The 18,730-nt window shown below is 39.8% G+C and overlaps 1 protein-coding gene across 1 annotated transcript in view; it reads right to left on the bottom strand.

Annotated features, from left to right (window-relative positions):
• The window catches only part of DPP4 (dipeptidyl peptidase 4), a 38,996-nt gene extending 20,731 nt beyond the window's left edge, over positions 1-18,265 (bottom strand). Inside the window, exons 1-11 of the mRNA XM_014880883.2 lie at positions 18,186-18,265; positions 18,022-18,106; positions 9,883-9,972; positions 9,233-9,327; positions 9,036-9,110; positions 7,044-7,096; positions 6,870-6,942; positions 5,572-5,692; positions 4,987-5,147; positions 3,555-3,658; positions 55-184 (exon numbers count right to left, since the gene is read on the bottom strand). Coding sequence (XP_014736369.2) covers positions 55-184; positions 3,555-3,658; positions 4,987-5,147; positions 5,572-5,692; positions 6,870-6,942; positions 7,044-7,096; positions 9,036-9,110; positions 9,233-9,327; positions 9,883-9,972; positions 18,022-18,106; positions 18,186-18,191 — 993 coding nt within the window. The 5' untranslated portion in view covers positions 18,192-18,265. The remainder of the gene's footprint in view (positions 1-54; positions 185-3,554; positions 3,659-4,986; positions 5,148-5,571; positions 5,693-6,869; positions 6,943-7,043; positions 7,097-9,035; positions 9,111-9,232; positions 9,328-9,882; positions 9,973-18,021; positions 18,107-18,185) is intronic.
• Between the last annotated feature and the right edge of the window lie 465 nt (positions 18,266-18,730).

The raw sequence follows: 18,730 nt of genomic DNA, 5'->3' as shown, positions 1-18,730 counted from the left end.
TACTCCTTTCCAGTTTAATTTACCATTGCAACTCTCCCACCTAATTTTTCTTACCTCTGGACATGACCAATTACCATTTATAAAGTCACAGACTGTGAGGACTGAAAAATTTTGAATTCTTCTGAGCCACTGCAGACAAATCCTTTCATCTGTCACCCATGTTACAACACTCAAATAATGATCCCTGAAAACAGCAACAACATAAGATATTTAAAATACTCTCTATAATAGCATACCATACAATTGCATTCAGCAATTCACTGAATGAGACTCATCTGGCTATTTTCATTTCAATCTACTCTTCAACAATAAACAATGATGCAAATGTAATTGAGCCATTTTTTCATCAATTGTTTTTGCTGCTAGTAGATGCCTTGGTTATTTTCAGAGATACAATAAAGAATTAGATGGCTTGTACAAACCCACTTCCAGAAAGACTGCAATTACATTTTAACAGCTATTCTCTAATGCATAAAATAATAGCTACTCCAGGCTGTTCATAAATCTTGTACTGTGTGCATCTAGAGGAAATTCTACTGAATATTAAGTTGTATATGCCTTAGATTAAGGAATTTTACCCTTAGATGCCTGAAGTTGGTTGCTTCTAATTATTTTCTGAGTGATACATACTTTTGTTCAATTTAGTAGTTATTTCCATTAGTTACAATGGAGGGAGAGATCATACCAAAACCAGATATTACTATTTGAATATTTTACTTTCATCTTCAGAATACCACCCAGCTAACATGAAGAACGAAGTATCAGGAAAAAAAACAATTTTCATGAATATTCCTGTATATTAATTTTAAAAATGCACCACAAAAAATTTAGTGGCTTTGTTTACCATAACGATCTGTTAGATGTACTGTCTTTTCTTTTTTTAGTTCTCTTCTATCTCCTTGAAGCCTTATAAACTAAAATAAAACAAACTTCCCCTCCAAAGCAAGTATACATTTTTAACTGTAATTTGCACATTTGACTTAGTTCCAAGTTCATGTTCCCTTTTCCCCCAAAGATAGTTAACAAAAATGTGTGGGAAGTTTTGTGATAAGAGTATCTTTCTGATCACTGCAGTTTGGGGAGGGAAACACTACAGTTACTGTGGATGGATTAAAAATATGTCAACTGGTTACCACAAACCTTCAGATTTATTTCTAGATTACAGTTTCAAAATCATGTTTGGAAAGGGTCTATTTCTGCATTTATATTTGACTGGGAAGTCAGTAGGTCATTTAATTGCTACTGCCATTGAGTCTGCAGGAGCTTGTTTGTAAAAAAAAAAAAAAACAAACCATCATTTTTCCTCTACCTATAACCAGTGGTTTCCCTTGTTTTGTATAAGGGGAATTAGTCCCACACTTTTAATTCCTTCAGAGTGAGAGATGTTAACAATTCTGGGGACTATAAATCATTAATCAGACAAGATAGACATTACAAGCAAAACAAACAAAAAATACTATTTATCAAGCTATTATGATAAATATCTCTCCCCTATGAGAGAAGGAATGCACCTACAGTATTCAACAACCCAAAAAAAGTTAACTAAGCTGCAATTAACTCAAGTATAAAGTACAGTAGTTTTGTACTTCTCTTCCTCATTTGTTGCTGGAAAGGAAAACTCTGCAACTACTCTATTCAGAAGTCAGCTTATTTTAGGACAGATCATTTCAGATAAGAAGGATCCACCCCCTTCATCCTCCTGTTGGCTAACAGGAGCTCCCTGTATCCATGATGCCAAAACCAGTGTTTAAATGCTGGATGGATTTCATGCCAGTCATTCATGCAGAGTGTCAGGTTTCAAGTACCATCACATAGCAAAGCACTGCCATTCCAGATTCTGGCAGTTTTTCTTGACAAATAAAACTCTTGCTCTGCAACATAAGTGCACTGTGCCCCCTTCATACGTGGGGGTAAAACTGGTGCTCATCCAAGCTCTGGATAGTGCTGTAACAGGCAACCATTTGCTGAGGCACTGCCCCTTGACATCCTCACCCAGGCAGGTGGAGTGAGGTATGCCACCAACTCAAACTTAGTTTTGCTCAAAATTTAGTTCCATGCAAGCAAAAATAGAATTTTCCATCACAAAAACTAACCTTTCCTATCATACAGTGGTATGCACATAAATACAACGTAAATATTCAATAGTTTGTGCTTCCCAAAAAAAAAACCTACCCAACAGCAACACTGCATGTTGCTCACCTTTTCCTACTCGTGTATCTTTGCTCTTGCAAAGCTCTCCAAGACTCGTTCTGGTCACCTCAACTTTTGCAGGACACATATGGTGAGACCTGACCATTATTTGGATCAGTCACTGCGAGAAGGAGTGAATTTTGATCCTTTAACTCATCATTCAAGATTTATATTTGTACTAATCCTGACTAAAAGAGTGGCAAATTAATTTTAAAATGGATGAACTCCATGTAACTCACACCTCTCTTAGTCAGATGGGTGTGAGGCTGGAAGGTAGCTGATGGTTGTTCTCCTCACATCAACTTCCATAAGGTATTAACAAAAGGTAAAAAAAACCCTCTAAGACAGCAAAGATTTTAATCAGTACTGAGCAAAATGTAAAGGGCTTTTAATTCTGAGGCACTGGAATTCTGGAGGAAAACAAGGCATGACAGCTATCTAACATGTAGCTATTGCAGTGTGACTGTAAGGGAAGGATAAAGAACAACATATTCATAAGAGCTTGCATCTCTGCTAACACATGGATGTTACACTGTGGTGAGGACTGGAACGGAAGAGTACTGATTTTCCAGTTATAGCTTTTTGGCCCCCACGTATAAAATGCTGGTTTTATGCATAAGCTAACAGACCTTTGTTTTTTTCTGGTTTATCAGTATAACCTGTGCTTTCATACCCATCATGTTTGTAAGTGCAAACCTCTAAAACATTTCCATGATACTGTTAAAAAGGAAAAAAACAAAATCCAAGATCTGGGATACCAAATTGTGTGCATGCACTTTAAATTGATGTAGCTGCTCCTTACAAAATACATTTATATCATGTTGTGCATTTCCAGTGGCATTTTGAGGAATACAATTTTCCATTTACTCTGAGAGGTGCTGATTTTCACCATCTTCCCAAAGAAAACAAACATTTTAAGTATAAATCTTAAGACAACCATGATACCTTGCCTTAGCAAGGAGACTGCTTCCAATGAAATCAAATCTTCACTTACCATTAAGGTTTTGTTTTGTTGGGTTTTTTTCCCCCAGTGAATTGAAATACATATATTATAATTTGATTATACGAAAACTTGCTCATATTAAAGTTGTACTGTGAAATGACTTCACCATAGTTAGACTCCACTGAATGTGATGAGCCAAGAACTTGTCACATTCTGAATATAACATACATGGAATATGCCATCTATATATAATCACTAGGAGGGTAATCTCTGTGCAGATTTTCTCTGGTAAATCTTGTTGCTACCAGAGCCACATTACAGGGAAAAACTGCCATATACACTGAAAGCAGGGAGGTCATATATAAAAGCTCCTCCTCTCCCAACAAAAGAAACAATCAAATATCTAATCAAAATTTCTCACCTTGATTTTATTTCTGCAGGTGGAGAAATTTCAACAGGGCTGGGATTTTGAAGTGATGTGGTATCCACAATAAAGAATTGTACAGTTGGATTTGTAGCTCCTGCCTAAAAATAAAATTTTTCATTGTATTTTTGAAGAGAGAATATTCTTGGTGAAGTGTTTGAAATTATAGATGAATAAGTTACTACAGACAGAAAGGTAAAACCAGCCAACTGCAAAAATGTGAAAAGACAGGTTCCTAAATGCAGTTTTATGATAGATGCATAAATTGTCCTTTGTATTTTTCACAGGGCTTGCTGACCAGATCCCATCCTACATGCCACACACGGTACCTAGCAGAGAAACAAATCCATTGCTAACACACAGGAAAGTGCTTCTCCATGGAAGCAGCACCTTACATTAACTAATCATATCACAGCTGCCTATATCACAATCAAAGCTGTGACTGCAGCATGTACTCCACTATCTCCAATGTAATGCTGCTGACAGCAAAAGAGCTGTGTCAGTAAGGGCTGCTTCTCTTGTACTTAACCAGCCAAGTCCTCATGGTACCCAAGGTGAACAGAAAGAACTAAAATGACAGGCTTGAGATATTTCAACCCATCTATTCCTTCCCAGCATTGGGGATGCCCAGCACTGTGATGGTGAGCGTCCAGCTGTGAGAACATGTTTGTACTGACACTCAGCAGGGCAGTGCAATTGTTGTACTCTCAGTGTAATTTGTACTTGCTTTATGTCTTAAGTGCATTGCTCAGATAAATCAAAATCCTGTAAAACATCAAATAACAGGTAAGTCTTGTATTAAAGATGAAACCCTCCCTACATGGAGCACATGAAGGAACCTGCTAGAGCAGTCTGCACTTTGACTCTCATTCCATTCAGCCCAGTGCCAACTGTGCCAAAGCAGCAGGCATGAACGCTCTTCTCACCTGGAGGAGAAGGGGAAGGAGGAGGAGCTCCTTGCACTAAAGGTTTCACTCTCACAGCTAAAACTGGAAGAGCTTAAGGTGTGGCAAAGAAACTCCTTTAGCACATTCCTCCTCTTCCTCTCAATACAGGAAACTGAAAATGCTCGATTAGCTGAAGATTCCTTTATCAATACCACGTACAACCCTAACTTAATGTACATCTGCCTAACGCTTTGTACCAACTTAATTCCCTGAGAGCTTTTTTATCTCAACATCTACTCACTACCTCCAAATTTTATGGTGAAACAATAAAACCTTAAATCATACTTTTTTTTCCCTATTTTTTCCTTCCCCTGGAGATAATAAAACACTTTAACATTGCCAGATGCTGTTGACTTCAGAAAGAGTAATCACAGCAAGCTGTTGAGGAGAGACAGACAATATTTTCATTAGCAGGAACTGATTAAATGAGACTATCTCTTAATGAAACTACAGAACAAACATGTTTAATAAATAACACGGACCTTGGGATATGGGATTTTAATGGTCTCTGGATACTGCAAGGTGTCCTCAGAATAAAAGGAATACTCTATAACAGGAACTTCTGTATCATTAAAGGATGCATATGCCAAAAACTTGCCATTTGGAGACCACCAGAGAGCAGAATTGGTGCCAAACATTTCCTCTGAAAGAGATGCAAATGTACTTAAGTTATAATTGGTAAGTTGGCTCTTCTATCCTAGGTGCTGTTCTCATTAGTTTTTAATAGGATTTTTTTTCATTTAATTGAAGTTCAGATACTAAAATGCAGACTATTTGTTGGTACTCTGAAATGTGACATTAGATCAGTATTTATAATAAATCACATGAAGCTAATTCACACTAAGATTTCCAGTGACACAATGCAAACTAGGCAAACTAATATATATTCTTAGATCCTCACACTAACCAGGTATTAAGCTCAGATAAGGATGCACATTTCTTTTAAAATACAGATTTTGATTAATTTGAATTTTTCAGTGGTAAGGAATGAGATAATAATTACAATAAACCAAATGGAACAATAATGGAAACAATAATAGAAAGTAAAACTTGCTGGATGTAGTTACCTTCATAAACCCAGTCTGGTATTCCATTGAAAATTTTATTTGCTTCTCCATTTTGAGTGATTTGCACAGCTTCTGCTGTTGGTGAAGCTTTTACATAAACATCATTATTCCAAACGTATGCCTGCAGAAGATCATTGTGATAACAATTACTATTACAGTAAATCCTACTTCCTTTCTTTATTTTATCTATTGGGCAATTTAAACCAGATGACAAAAACAATCTTTAAAAGCTGCATTTCACCAAACAGCATTGACACTTAACAAACTTGGAATTACTAATACAAATACTAATACAGATCAGGGTTAGCAACTTAACTTCAGGCCTAGATGCAAAAAACCAAATCAACTGTGAAAAGTGACACAACTACTGTATCAAACTACTGTATCATAACTACTGTATGAAAATCTTGCAATTCATTTTCTTCCAAATACAAGTTTATTTTCATTTATCAGGAGTTGTTTTCCACTAATTTGTTTTTCAAAGAAAACTATCAGCTTTGGTAAAACATTCACAGGGTTCTCAGTGCTGCCAAAAGACCTGCAAAGATGGTTTGCATTTCTTCAGTAGCTCTCAGAACTCCAGTTTTTGGCACCTGCCTACCTCTCTAATCACCCCTGGTTTTCATCTCCAATAACTGAACAACACAGTTTTATTCCAGAGCTTTGCTCCAAGATTCAAAACTCTTTTCAACTTCCTTTGCTTCTAGTTGTTGTTTTTATAATTCACATACTAATTTACTAAGCAATAAGAATAAACAAACACCATAATCTCCTGTGACAGTCTAACGTGCAACACAGGGAAGGCACAAGCCTTGTAAATGTGGTTGTTGTCACCACTGACATGGACTGGAGGAGAGGGGAGGAAGAAAACAACAGTGGGAAAGAGTACAAGCCAGATTTTAATCCTCTAATCCCATTACATGCATCCATCAAGTAAAACTTCATCGATTATTGTGTAATTAGGAGATAAAAATCACATAGTGATGATTAAATAGACGGTTGTAATGCTGCTGTCTTTGAAAAGGATGAGCTATTGTCTGCAACTGTAAAAACACGAAGTTCCTGTGCATTTGTCCATTTCTACTGGGGCCACGAATGCATTTCTATTAAAGAACAAAACAAAATACACAGAAGGACTTTGGAGTCTTTCCAGCAACAGTAGTCAATTTTGAAACTTGTTCAGCTACTTTACCTAGCAGTAGGAAAGTCCCAAAACCTCAAGGGTACAGAGAACATGAGTTTCTGTGTCATGTGTATGAAAATGATTGTTTATATAAGTTTCACTTTTGTTTACTAACCAGTTTATGACCAACAGGTGACCAGGATATATACTGTGTATCATTAGGTAGTAGTCCATCATCTAAAATAGAACTGGAAAAACAAAAATAAAATGCAGCCAAGAGAAATCAGTGAAATGACATTTCAGTGCAAAGGAATGTTAAAACAACATCTTATGTGCAAAAATTACTGACCTGTTACTGAAATCATAGATGTGATATGAAGCTGTAAAGGAATGCCTCCACAACTGCAAAAGAATTATTTTAATATTAAGAAAATAAATGTCACCAGGTTTCATATCTCTTGCAGTTTGAATTACCCCTAAAGCCCTCCTTGTAATTTTATTAAGATATAGAAAACACAATGAACATACAAGGGTAACAGATCTCTACCAGGTTTAAGGAAAGACTTAAGAATTTCCACCCTTCTGGGGTCATCACTTAAATGATGCCAGAAGCCATTGACCAATTAAAGACAAAAGATACACATGCCAGAGATGCTGCAGATTTTCAGAAATTCTTGTAGTTACATGTCAGACTATTGTCAGTGTGCAGTTAATCCTCCTCCTTGTGCTTTACTGGCTCATTTGCTGTTTTCTTTCTCATTTTCATGTTGTATTATTTAACTTGGCATCTTATTCTATAGTAGTTTTCACAAGTCCCAGCAATATGTCTGTAGCAATTCCTCTAGTACTAGGGTGACCTATTCCCATTCATATTGTCACAAAAATAAAACCCTTCTCTGAGAAATCTGCCTCTTAAAATCTGTATTGCTTTGTGGGCACTTGATAGAGAGAAAGATGATGATGACAATGCAGACACAATTAAACGTATTCCCTATGTGGGGCTGGAGAGGTTTGATTTAGCCCACAGCATTGACATGTTGCAATAATGCTCCCTTCTAAGAGGGCTCTTAGATATTTGTATGAAGATATAAACCAACAACTTAGTACTACATAGCCAGATGGCTATTGCATAACAAGTGTCTACATCCTCATGATTCATTTTGTTACTCTCTTTCTTTGCAATAAAGATTAATAATAACAGAACTTTCAATCACACTGTTATATAAAGGTTAAAATATCTTGCTTCAGCATTAAAACAAAATTAACTCTTATGAAAGCAACAAATAAAATACTACAAAGCAATAAATTACAAGTAGAGGCAATGTGTGGGGTGGCTGGTCAAATATTAGGCATTTTGTGGCCTCTAATGATGCAGTGAAGAGTCAAATAATTCTGAACAATTCAGAAAGACAAAAGGTACTGGCTTAGGAGGACCCAGCATGGAAGCTAAAACTGGAAAAAACTGATGACTGAGTGCACAGACTGTGTCTGGCACAGTGCAAGAATCACTCTAGGACTGCAAGGCCAGGACACGTAGACAATGCTCAGTGACACAGTGCTCAATTATTTTTACACTGCACAAGTTAGTACTGAACTTTTTACAAACAGAACAGGCAGCTCTCTAGAAAAAAAAAGGAAAGAACGACAAAGTTCACTGCTTCTCAGTGCACAAACTGCACAGCAAATGATCACCTCCATTAGGCTTCTCAGCTGGCACAGAGCCAGGGTTTCATGCCACCTGGCATAAATGTGTGTTGACCTTTGTTGCACGGTTCAGCACCATGGCAGGATGAGGCATTCTGCTGCAGGCTTTTCATGTGCTCTCTGACAGGAGGCAACAGGGACACACAAGCCCACTCCAAGCACAAGCCTTCTTTGAAGCACATGCAGATTTTCATTCACCTCAGTTTTAAACTCTTACCTCCTACCACCACAATGTAACAACCACATATATATAGCATACATATACAAGCAGATGTATACCAGCATATCTACTCATCACTTCTCCTAACCCACACAACTCCTGGGACAATCACGCCTATCTACTCTCCTAGATTGTCTTCTTAGATAAACCATCCAGCCTTGTTCTCCTTGTGATAACTCTCCATCCACTTTTTATCCAGATGCTTTTTTTTTTTCCTCGGGCAGTCAACTCTCTTCTGCCAAGCTCACAGATAATACCAGTCTCTTCTCCTCCTGCCTGCTCAACTCAACTGCTCCCTCACAGACATCCATCACATTCATCCACCCTCCTGCATTTCCCTCACATTCTCTCAGCCTCTCAGTTTTTCCCAAACCTTTATTTTCCAGTTTCATCCTCAGATGTAAATTGCACTTGTACCTTTGTATAGCTGTACTGCAGAAGAGCAAACTTTTGGTCAGGAGACAACATAACTGTGCTTGCCTTGTACTTATCCTGTCAACAAAGGAAGGGCAAAAGAAACATATTAAACACTGATTCCAAAGACTAAGCAGAACAAAACATGAAATCCAATACCTTTCCCAATTTCTGCATATATTACATATAAGTTAACATACTAATGTTGTATTTGCCAGGACTACTGAGGATGTTCCGTTGTCAGCACTGATGCGTAGGATGTCTCCATTATCTGTTTTGTGAAGATACTGATTTCCTAAAAGCACAAGAGAGATGGCAACAAAAAGTAAAATGCTCATCAGTTACTTCTATTTTCCCTTTATGTTTTTAAGCAGGAAATAAAATCCAAAAATCTGGTCAATGCTGTGTCCCCCAGTTCTATAATGAAAGTACAAGGATGTTCCCGAAATGTAGTTATGGAGCTCACAGCATCCAGCTTTTGGCATCTCTTTCCCTTGGGGCACTAAGGATACTCAAAGGAAAAGCAGCCTGCATCTCCCTGCTCCCTGGCAGCCCGATGCACAGGAAGCTGACACACCTCAGAGGGTAATATGCTTCCACCCTAAAGCACAGAAATAAGTAGGCTCTTTTAGCAGTAGGAGAATATAACTTGCCATGAACCTGAGCATGTTTCTAAGACAAACAAGGTATCAGCCTTTTGAGCTACACACCCTTCCATAGTGGTACCATTAATTAATTTTACTTCTTTTCAGAATACAGTAGTCACCTCAGCATGAGGCAGCCAACGGTAGTACATTGCTGAAGGCAGTACATTTTCTTGACATTCAAGTTGTATGTATAAATTAATTACCTGAAATCCACTCCAAATTATACGTTTTGTACTTATAGTCATTGTTCAAGTAATTCTGTAGAGTGTATGTTTTTCCTGAAGAGGTCTCTTCTGAAAGAAACAGACAGAAGAGAGATTTTGATCTTGCTGCAAATTGTTCCACCCCGGCTTCTTAACCTGGATACTAAGTGGATTTTTGTTGCTGGTTATTAAAGTGTTTTTGCTTACTGTCTCTAGAATAGTAGCAGTGGGAAGGCAATAAAACTTTATTGCAAGGTAAATTCAGTCAGTATAAAATAAAGGAGTGTCAGCAAGGTCACTCAAACTAATGGAAATGAAAACACCTTTTTGACAGTGACAAAAATGTGTCACTCTTACCACAGCAAACTGAGCTGAAAAGAAAGTGATCTTTGTGCCTTTCTCCCCATGCTCTGGGAAGTTCCCTGCAGAACCCCAATTGCTAATAGTTGCAATTGTGAATCACTTGCTTACCTTTAAACCCAAATTTCAGAAATGCCTCAAATAAAAAGAAGCCCTAAAAATCTGAGAAAGAGTAAAATATTCAGGGAAGGTCTAATTAAAAAAAAATAATGAAATAACAAACAATTCATGATAAGAATATGATGAAATAACTGATTAAATATTTATCTCTCTTTCAATGTGATTTTCACCAAGGTATCTTAAAGTTTACTTTAGCATTACAACTTTGACTGGAAAATTAAAGCCAAGTAACTGAGTTAGTCTGAAAAGACCAAGAGAAACTTTGAATCTAGTTAAGCTAATGACTTTGGTCATCAGCTTCAGAGCACAGCAGTCAGCTTCTATGTAAAGTATTTCTTTCTTACAGCCTGCAGTGCACAAACTACTTTTTCTAAAGTAGACAAGCAATAACAATTCAGTCTGTGAGTCTTTGTAACCTTTTCCTCCGAAAACAAAGACTACAGATTTTAAATTCAGGAGTGCAATTCTCTCCCTGCATTCTCCCTGCCTCTTTTTTTTTTTTTTAATGGAAACTTAAAATCTACCTTCATCTACCTGCATCTACCCTTTTACCTACAGGGTCCAGAAAGGAAGGAATTTTAATTTCAAAAAAAATCAAAAGACTAGAATAAAAGCAACCAATAAAAACACTCAAGTACAGACGCGACAACTGATCATGCAAGATGCTAACCTGCCCCTATCAATTCTGAGACCCCAGTCTCTTGGATACTTTTAAACAGACTGCCTTCCCTTTCCTTATGCTGAAGCAGAAAAAGACAGCAAAGTCCTTAGAGGGACAAACACAGAAAAACACCTCACAACGTTTTTTGCGGGTTCTCTTTCTGCAGGTTGGATACCTATGACATCTGGAACATCACAGGAAGAAATTTATATCAACTATTACAGCTTTACTCTTATTTCCAAACAGTAAGAAAACTGCATATATACAGCACAGACTGCCCAACTACCACTGCAAGAGACATAACAAACAATGGGTTTAGTCTAAAATGCTCAGAAAAGGTTAAAAAAATGCTTGCTCAATTCCATTTGAAATGTGACTCTAAAAAAATTACTAGGCTGGATTGATTGCTCTTGAAGTTTCTGTGAGAATATTAATTTCCTCAGGTTATTTATTTAACTGAATATTTAATTTGATGGATTATGAACAAGTGGGTATTTAATATTCATACACAGTTGTCTAGTTGGGAATATGACTTCTTCTTAATCGAGAAAGTGTCATTTTCATTCAGAGGGGCTTCGGAAAGCAACAAAACTCTCTCTTGGAAAAGGAGAAGCAATTTAAGACAGGTGGCTGATGAACAGGTTTAGGGATTTTTCCAAACTGATGAATGTTTTTCTCCCTGGTGACATACATATTTTGCTAAGGTCTCATTACTAAAAATCAGGCCACTATTAAGATTTGTTGGCTATGTATAAAATTAAAATTTCATTTTCTGTCAACACCTTCCACATGGTATCTGAATATGAAAACACACGCCAAGCTGTAAGGGTACAGTCATAGAAGTTCTAGTTGAAACATTTTCTTAATCTACAAGGTAGGCCATTACCAGTATATTCTTACTTATCCACTATGTCCCACCCACCAAAGATACTTAGCATACGTTGAATTCCAAGTTTTGATGAAAAGAAAGGTCAAACAGGTTACTTTTGATAGAATAAAGTAATTGCTGACATTCAAGAGCATTTTATTGGCTTTGAAGATTGTATACAGGTCAATGGATGTTTATATTTTAGAAAAACTGCTTCTTTCGCTCTTAAGTTGCTCAGAGAGGCTGCATTTTCTTGTTATTTTTCTTTTTTAACAAAGCCACATACAGACTTATTTTTCTAAACTCCTAATGACTAGCTTCCAATGCTCAGTATAAGGCCGAGTTCTGTTTAATAATCTTTACCGATGCTTTGGATGAGGGGATTGAGTTCATCCTCGTTAAGTTCGCAGACAACACCAAGCTGGGCAGGAATGTTGCTCTGCTGGAGAGCAGGAGGGCTCTGCAGAGGGATCTGGACAGGCTGGATTGATGGCCCGAGGCCAACTGCCTGAGGTTCAGCAAGTGCCAGATCCTACACTCGGGTTGCCACAACCCCAGGAAGCGTCACAGGCTGGGGCACAGTGGCTGGAAAGCTGCCCAGTGGAAAAGGACCTGGGGGTGGCGGATCAACAGCAGGCTGAACATGAGCCAGGGTGTCTCCAGGTGGCCAAGAAGGCCAATGGCATCCTGGCCCGTATCTGGAATAATGTGGCCAGCAGGAACAGGGCTGTGATTGTCCCCTTGTACTTGGCACAGGTGAGGCTCTGTCCAGTTCTGGACCCCTCAATTCAAGACAGACACGGAGGTGCTAGAATGTGTCCAGAGAAAGCAATGGAGCTGGTGATGGGTCTGGAGTACAAGTCCTGTGAGGAGTGGCTGAGGGAGCTGGGGTTGTTCAGCCTGGAGAAGAGGAGGCTCAAGGGGAATGGTATTGCTTTCTAACACTACTTGAGAGGAGGCTGTAGCCAGGTGGGGGACAGGCTCTTCTCCCAAGCAGACAGTGACTGGACAAGAGGAAATAGCCTCAAGCTGTGCCAGAAGAGGTTCGGGTTGGACATCAGGAAGAATTTTTTCACTGAAGGGGTGGTCAAGCATTGGAAAGGAGTGCCCAGGAAAGAAGTGGAGTCACCATCCCTGAAAATGTTGAAGAGGTAACAGGATGTCCCATAGTTTAGTTGATAAAGTGGTGCTCAATCAAAGGCTGGACTTGATTATCTTGGAGGTTTTTCCCAGTCTTAATGATTATATGATTCATTTATATCCTGGACTGACTTCTGGCAGTACACATATATTTCCACTGTCATGATATACCAGAAATAGTTACATCACAATACCCCTGTTACAACAGTAAAACCTAAGTCCTTCTGCAAAGAAGGCTCTTAACCTTTTACATAAGTAGTACTCACACAAAGTTGATAAATTCTGTTCGAATTTTGGAATATTCTATTAACATGTCACCCTCTCTTAAGAGAAAAATTGAGTTGGTTTCTGTAGGTGTGAGGTGTTGGCATTGTTTAACCCCAGCTGGCAACTACGTACCACTCACTTCCCTCCTCCTTCACCCTCAGTGGAGATGGGGAGGAGAATCAGAAAAAGATAAACCTATAGGTTGTGCTAGGAACAGCTAATGATTGAAATAAAACTAAATATATTATTCCTAATAACAGTAATAATATTTGTAATGAAAAGGAGAGTGAGAGGAATAAAACCCAAGAAAGATAACTGATGCAAAATACATTTGCTCACCACCAACTGACCAGTGTCCAGCCTGTCCAGGCAGCACTCAGCACCTTGCAGCCAACCCCCCAGTTTATATGAGCATATATGAGTTTATATGAGCATGACATTATGTATTATGAAACATTCCTTTGGCCAGATCAGGTCGGCTGTCCTGGCCATGCTCCCTCCCAGCTCCTTGTGCACCTACTTTCTGGCAGAGCCTGGCAAACCAGTGTCCATGACTTAAGAGTAAACACTACTCAGCAACAACCAAAACATCAGTGTGTTATTCTGTATTCAACATTATTCTCATACTGAGTCCAAAACAGAGCACTAGACTAGCTACCAGGAGATTTACCAGAATCAGATACCTGATTCCCAGTCAAAATCAGGACAGGTGTAAAGAAAACAAGAAGTTAACAACTGTGTAAGGTTTATGGTACGATGTAGCACCATACCAAAATGGAACCAGGTTGAGAAATTACCTTTTGTATATGTATTTGTTATTCCCCAGTGTCAAGGTGCATTTTCCTAATTTACATATGTAATTTAAAAAAATGGGGACAAGAAATAAACTGACTTTAAACCATGGAAAACTAAAATAGTAATATTGGAAGCTTTACTGCATGTTCACCAATATTGAGGGAGACTGGAAAAACCATAAAAAGGGAAAGACAAGTGCAAGCTTGTTCAGTAATGTGAATTCAATAATGATGTTCAGTAATAATAGGAAAGGGATAGAGAAGTTATAAAAATCATACAAGGTAAATGGTTATTGCCATTTTAAAACGACAGCAGAACAAGAATGATCTGCAATCAAAGCATGTAATCTAGGAGCAGTGGGAGAGAGGCAATGGAATCCCAGCTGACTCAGTAGTCAGAAAAGTAAGAGACATTTCAGGCTAGCTTTTCCAAACCTGCTAATTCCCCATTTCTCTTCCAACAGGTGTAAAGGAGTACTTTAACTCTTCCCCCCTCCTGTATACTCCAGCCTCCAGTTACTATGTGACAGCTAGAGCACTGAAGTAGATTTCCACCAAAAAAAAGTAAGCAAAAACTACTTTGCTGGCTCAGGCCAAAGGCTCACTTCATCCAGAATTCTATCCAATACCCAGGAGCTGATACAGGACTTCAGGAAGACCACAGCCAAGAAGTGAGTGCTGTGACACTTCCTGGAGCAGTTCATCCAAGAGCCACTCCATGGGGCTGCAGAGACTACCCTGGGTGGATTTAATCATTAACTTGGTAAGCAAAAGTTCTGGAGTCCCTCTCAAATTTACCCCATCTCACACAAAGCAAGGAAATAAGAATAGCAGAAATGTTCTACAGATAGCAATCTACTGCTGATAATGGGGTTTTATGTTATACTACTCAACATTTGATTTAGGGTAGATAACTGAGTTAAATGACAGTTACAGAAGTCAAGGACGTGTAGCAGGAAAACATGTCCATTCCCTATCTTTTCAGACTCACACAGAACACTCAGGCACCTTAAGGTCATTAACTTTACACAGGACCTGGTGTGCTCTTCCAGCCTCTCCTAGGCACATTTCTATTAAAAGACCACAAAAGCACATGCACAGTATTATCTAATCATGATGGTGATGATCTTTCTCATTTAGTGAATATCTCGGCCTTGGAGAATTAAACCTGTAGCTGAAGAAACCTGGTTTTGGACAGACAGCTGTATGGGAGCCTCACTGTAAGGCTGTCTATGACTTGCTCATGGCAGCAGAATAATAGCAAATACTGCACTGTATCCTTCCTGCTCTCAGCATTGGCTGTTCATCCTCCCACTCCTGGCGTTCCTGCCCAGCTGTAACAAGATCTGCAGTTAGAGAAGTGGTAAAGGTATATATAGACATGGGATGTTCCAATCTGCCTTTTGCATGGATGGGTATAGAAGAAAAAAAAAAACCTGCGAGAAGTGTAAGCAAATCGCTGAATCATGAACAAACAGACCAAATTTTTTTAATAAAATACTCATGCTTTAAGGGTAACAACTCGTTACTGTAGTCACCTGTTGGATAGCTCCTCAAAGCACAACAATGCTTTGATCAACAGACTTCAAATACAAGCCCCAAGGCTGATTTGAAATTAAACTGTTTGATGCAAGTAGCCTCATGTGGTTATTGAATATAAAATGAAGTGTCAAAATAGGCAGTGGGTCTAAATGAAATATAGAATTTTGTACAGAGTTCTGGCAGCAAGTAAATGGCTGCACTTCACATTAGGGAACCACTCTGCAAATTTAAGGCTGCACTATTTGTCCATGATAAGTGTATGCAGGAAAAGAAGCAGAAGTTTCCCTTGCAATGCCTACAGGCCAGCCAACAAGCCAGAACTCTGCTGGAGGGGCAAAATGTCACTACTTTTCACTGCACTGGAAACCATTTATCAAACTAATTATATGCGGCATGAATACTAAGCTTATGAAATGAAAATACATTGAGAAGCATGGCAGAGAAAATAGCTGCAAACCAAAGGCAAGAAATCCAAACTCAAAGTTATCTGTTTATATCAATATCATATTCACTTCCTGTGCAACGCCTGAACCATTGGGATGAAATAAAAACTATCTGACTGCAATTACAAGGATTTTATCTGAGCAGACTTTGATTTCACATAGTCACAGTCACGTGAGCTGCTCCTCCCCAAAGCAATTTTGCCACTTTGCGTTTTATCCTCAATCACCTGCATGGCACAAGAGGCGTCCCCAGCTGACTGTCGTGTCCTATGATTGTTCATAAAAGCCAGATAATCAAACTAGTGATTAATTGCTCTAACCTATAAACTACTACTTTATGAGTACACCACCTGTACACTCTCAGCTAATAGAAAACATCCGTTTAGCAACCTTCAGTAAAAAATTCAAAAGAACTCTGCAGTTCCCAAACGACAGTGGTCACAGATGTTCCGATGTTACTGCTGGCCTGATTTGTGAAGAGACAGGAGCTCAAGTTTTTGAACTGTGGCCACTCCATCTCAATCCTTATTTTATCCAGAGGGACTTACACCTGGGCGTGTTTTCTATGCCTTACCTTGAAACAATAGTAAAAAGTCTGACACACTCTTTTACAACCAAAGGACAGAAGCCAAGGCTGACAGCATGGTGGTATTCTGTGTATCACAGAACAGAAATGCCTCTTTGAAGTAAAACGAATTTACTGTGTAACTGAATGACTGATCTTGAATTGCAGCCACTTCTAGAGCAAAAGAACTCCTATGCTACAATTCACCAAACAAGAAAACCCACTTTATTTACAGTAAGACATAGCATTGGCATCAAGATAGACAAGTACTAACTCTTCAGCAGAGTTCAGGCCTGCATACTGAATTCTTTCACTAGGTGTTACGCCTGCACACATCCATCTGATAAGTTATCAAGACCCTTTCTCTTGCTCTTCCCCACTTGTGAAATTCAGAGTATTTTTTGACACCTCAAAAATCTGCTTTTTTGAGATAAGTGGCAAAAAGCTGCCCAAAAAATAAGAGAAAATAGACTCAGCATCCACTGATGGAAGTTTTAGCCTAGAAGGCATGTAACTCAGATATCTGGACTTTGAAAATCCAGTTCTGAATGACTGTGATATTAATATTAATAGAGCTGAACTGCAGAGCAGTTTAATGTAAATTCTGCCTCCTGAACACCAGTGACACAAGCTCCGCCTCTTTAGCTGACAACAAAACCCCAGAACTTTGTGCGCACTTAAGCAATTTCTGAACACATCATCAAGATCTGCTTACACATCCTCACTTTGGGGCGCACTTCTCGGACCTAGGTCTGGTCTCGAAAACCCTCCCTTAGAGTTTGCCCTGCTGACTACACATATCGTGACTGCTCAGCTGTTAAATCATCACAACGCAAAACGAGAGCAGCTCTGTCCTACCAGCTGAAAGCAATACACTGCTGCATCAGGATTTAATGCTATTTCACATTAACACCCAGAGCTACACGGGCAACCTGGAAAGTGCAAACTGGTCAGAGTCCAAAAACACATTCCGAACCTTTCTGTACTTCTCTGACCTCTGTAACTGTGCTGTTTATATAATTTCACTCAACGGTATTGACAAGTTGTGCAAGCAAATGAGAGGGAATATAATCTCTTCAATACACCCTAGATAAATGAGTAATTGGCATTTTACTGCTGGTTCTTTGGCGGCAGAGATTATTCTGTTCAACAAGAACAGAAAACAGTGAAAAGGACAATGCTACTAATTATTACCAGCGAATACAAGAAAATGAAGGAACTTTTCAATCGTCCCCGCGCCCCCCACGCTCTCTGGCGAGCCGGCCGTACCTTCCAGTTTCCAGGACCCAGCAGCCCCAGCCCCGCGTTCCCCGCTCCCTGAGGCACAAACTTTCCGCACAACTTTCCCCCGCCGCCCTGCCCTCCCCTCGCGCACTTACTGCGGGTGAGCAGCACCAGGGGCACGGTGATGGCCACGACAAGCACGGCGACCCCCAGGATCCCCAGCAGCCACTTGAGGAAGCTCTGCAAGAGAAGCGCGGTCAGGGGGCGGCGGGGCCGGCGGGGCCGTGCCCGCGCAGCCGCCCCCCGTCCCCTCACGCACGGGCATGGCGGAGCGGAGCGGAGCGAGCCGGGCGCGCTGTGCCTGCGCAGCCCCGCGGGCTCGGCAGCCGCGCTGGGCGGGGGCTGGGGCTGGGGCTGGGGCTGGGGCTGGGGCGGCTGCCTGGCGAGCGGCGGGCGCTGCGAGTTGTGCAAGATCCCGGCTTTGTGCTGGCTGTGCGGTCTGAGCGCCGGCTTCTCTCCGTTCACAGCCGGGAGCGCGGTGACACAGCTGTACCCGGCAGAGGAGGGACTTGGGACACCGCGGGGCTTTCTGTCGGAAATCAGATAACGGCCCAGAAGGGAAATGCCTCCAAACGCTGATGGAAAAGCTCCACGTGTTTTGATAACATCAGCATTTCTTGTAAAGTTTCTGCTCTTTGAACTTCTTGACAGTCAAAAGAAAGAAAGAAATGATAAAGTCGCAGGAAGGGATTATATTTTTTGGCACTGGCGATAGATGTGTAAGGCTGCTAAGTGGGTTTTTAAATTACGACCGGAAAATGGAAGAGTAGGACAAAGTTAAAAATTTAGTGCTGAAGATGGTCC

The sequence above is a fragment of the Sturnus vulgaris genome, chromosome 7 (assembly GCF_052056855.1).
Source record: "Sturnus vulgaris isolate bStuVul1 chromosome 7, bStuVul1.hap1, whole genome shotgun sequence".
NCBI classification, from domain to species: Eukaryota; Metazoa; Chordata; class Aves; order Passeriformes; family Sturnidae; genus Sturnus; species Sturnus vulgaris.
Note: the sequence above shows the minus strand (reverse complement) of the source record. Positions and strands in the feature narration are given on the sequence as shown.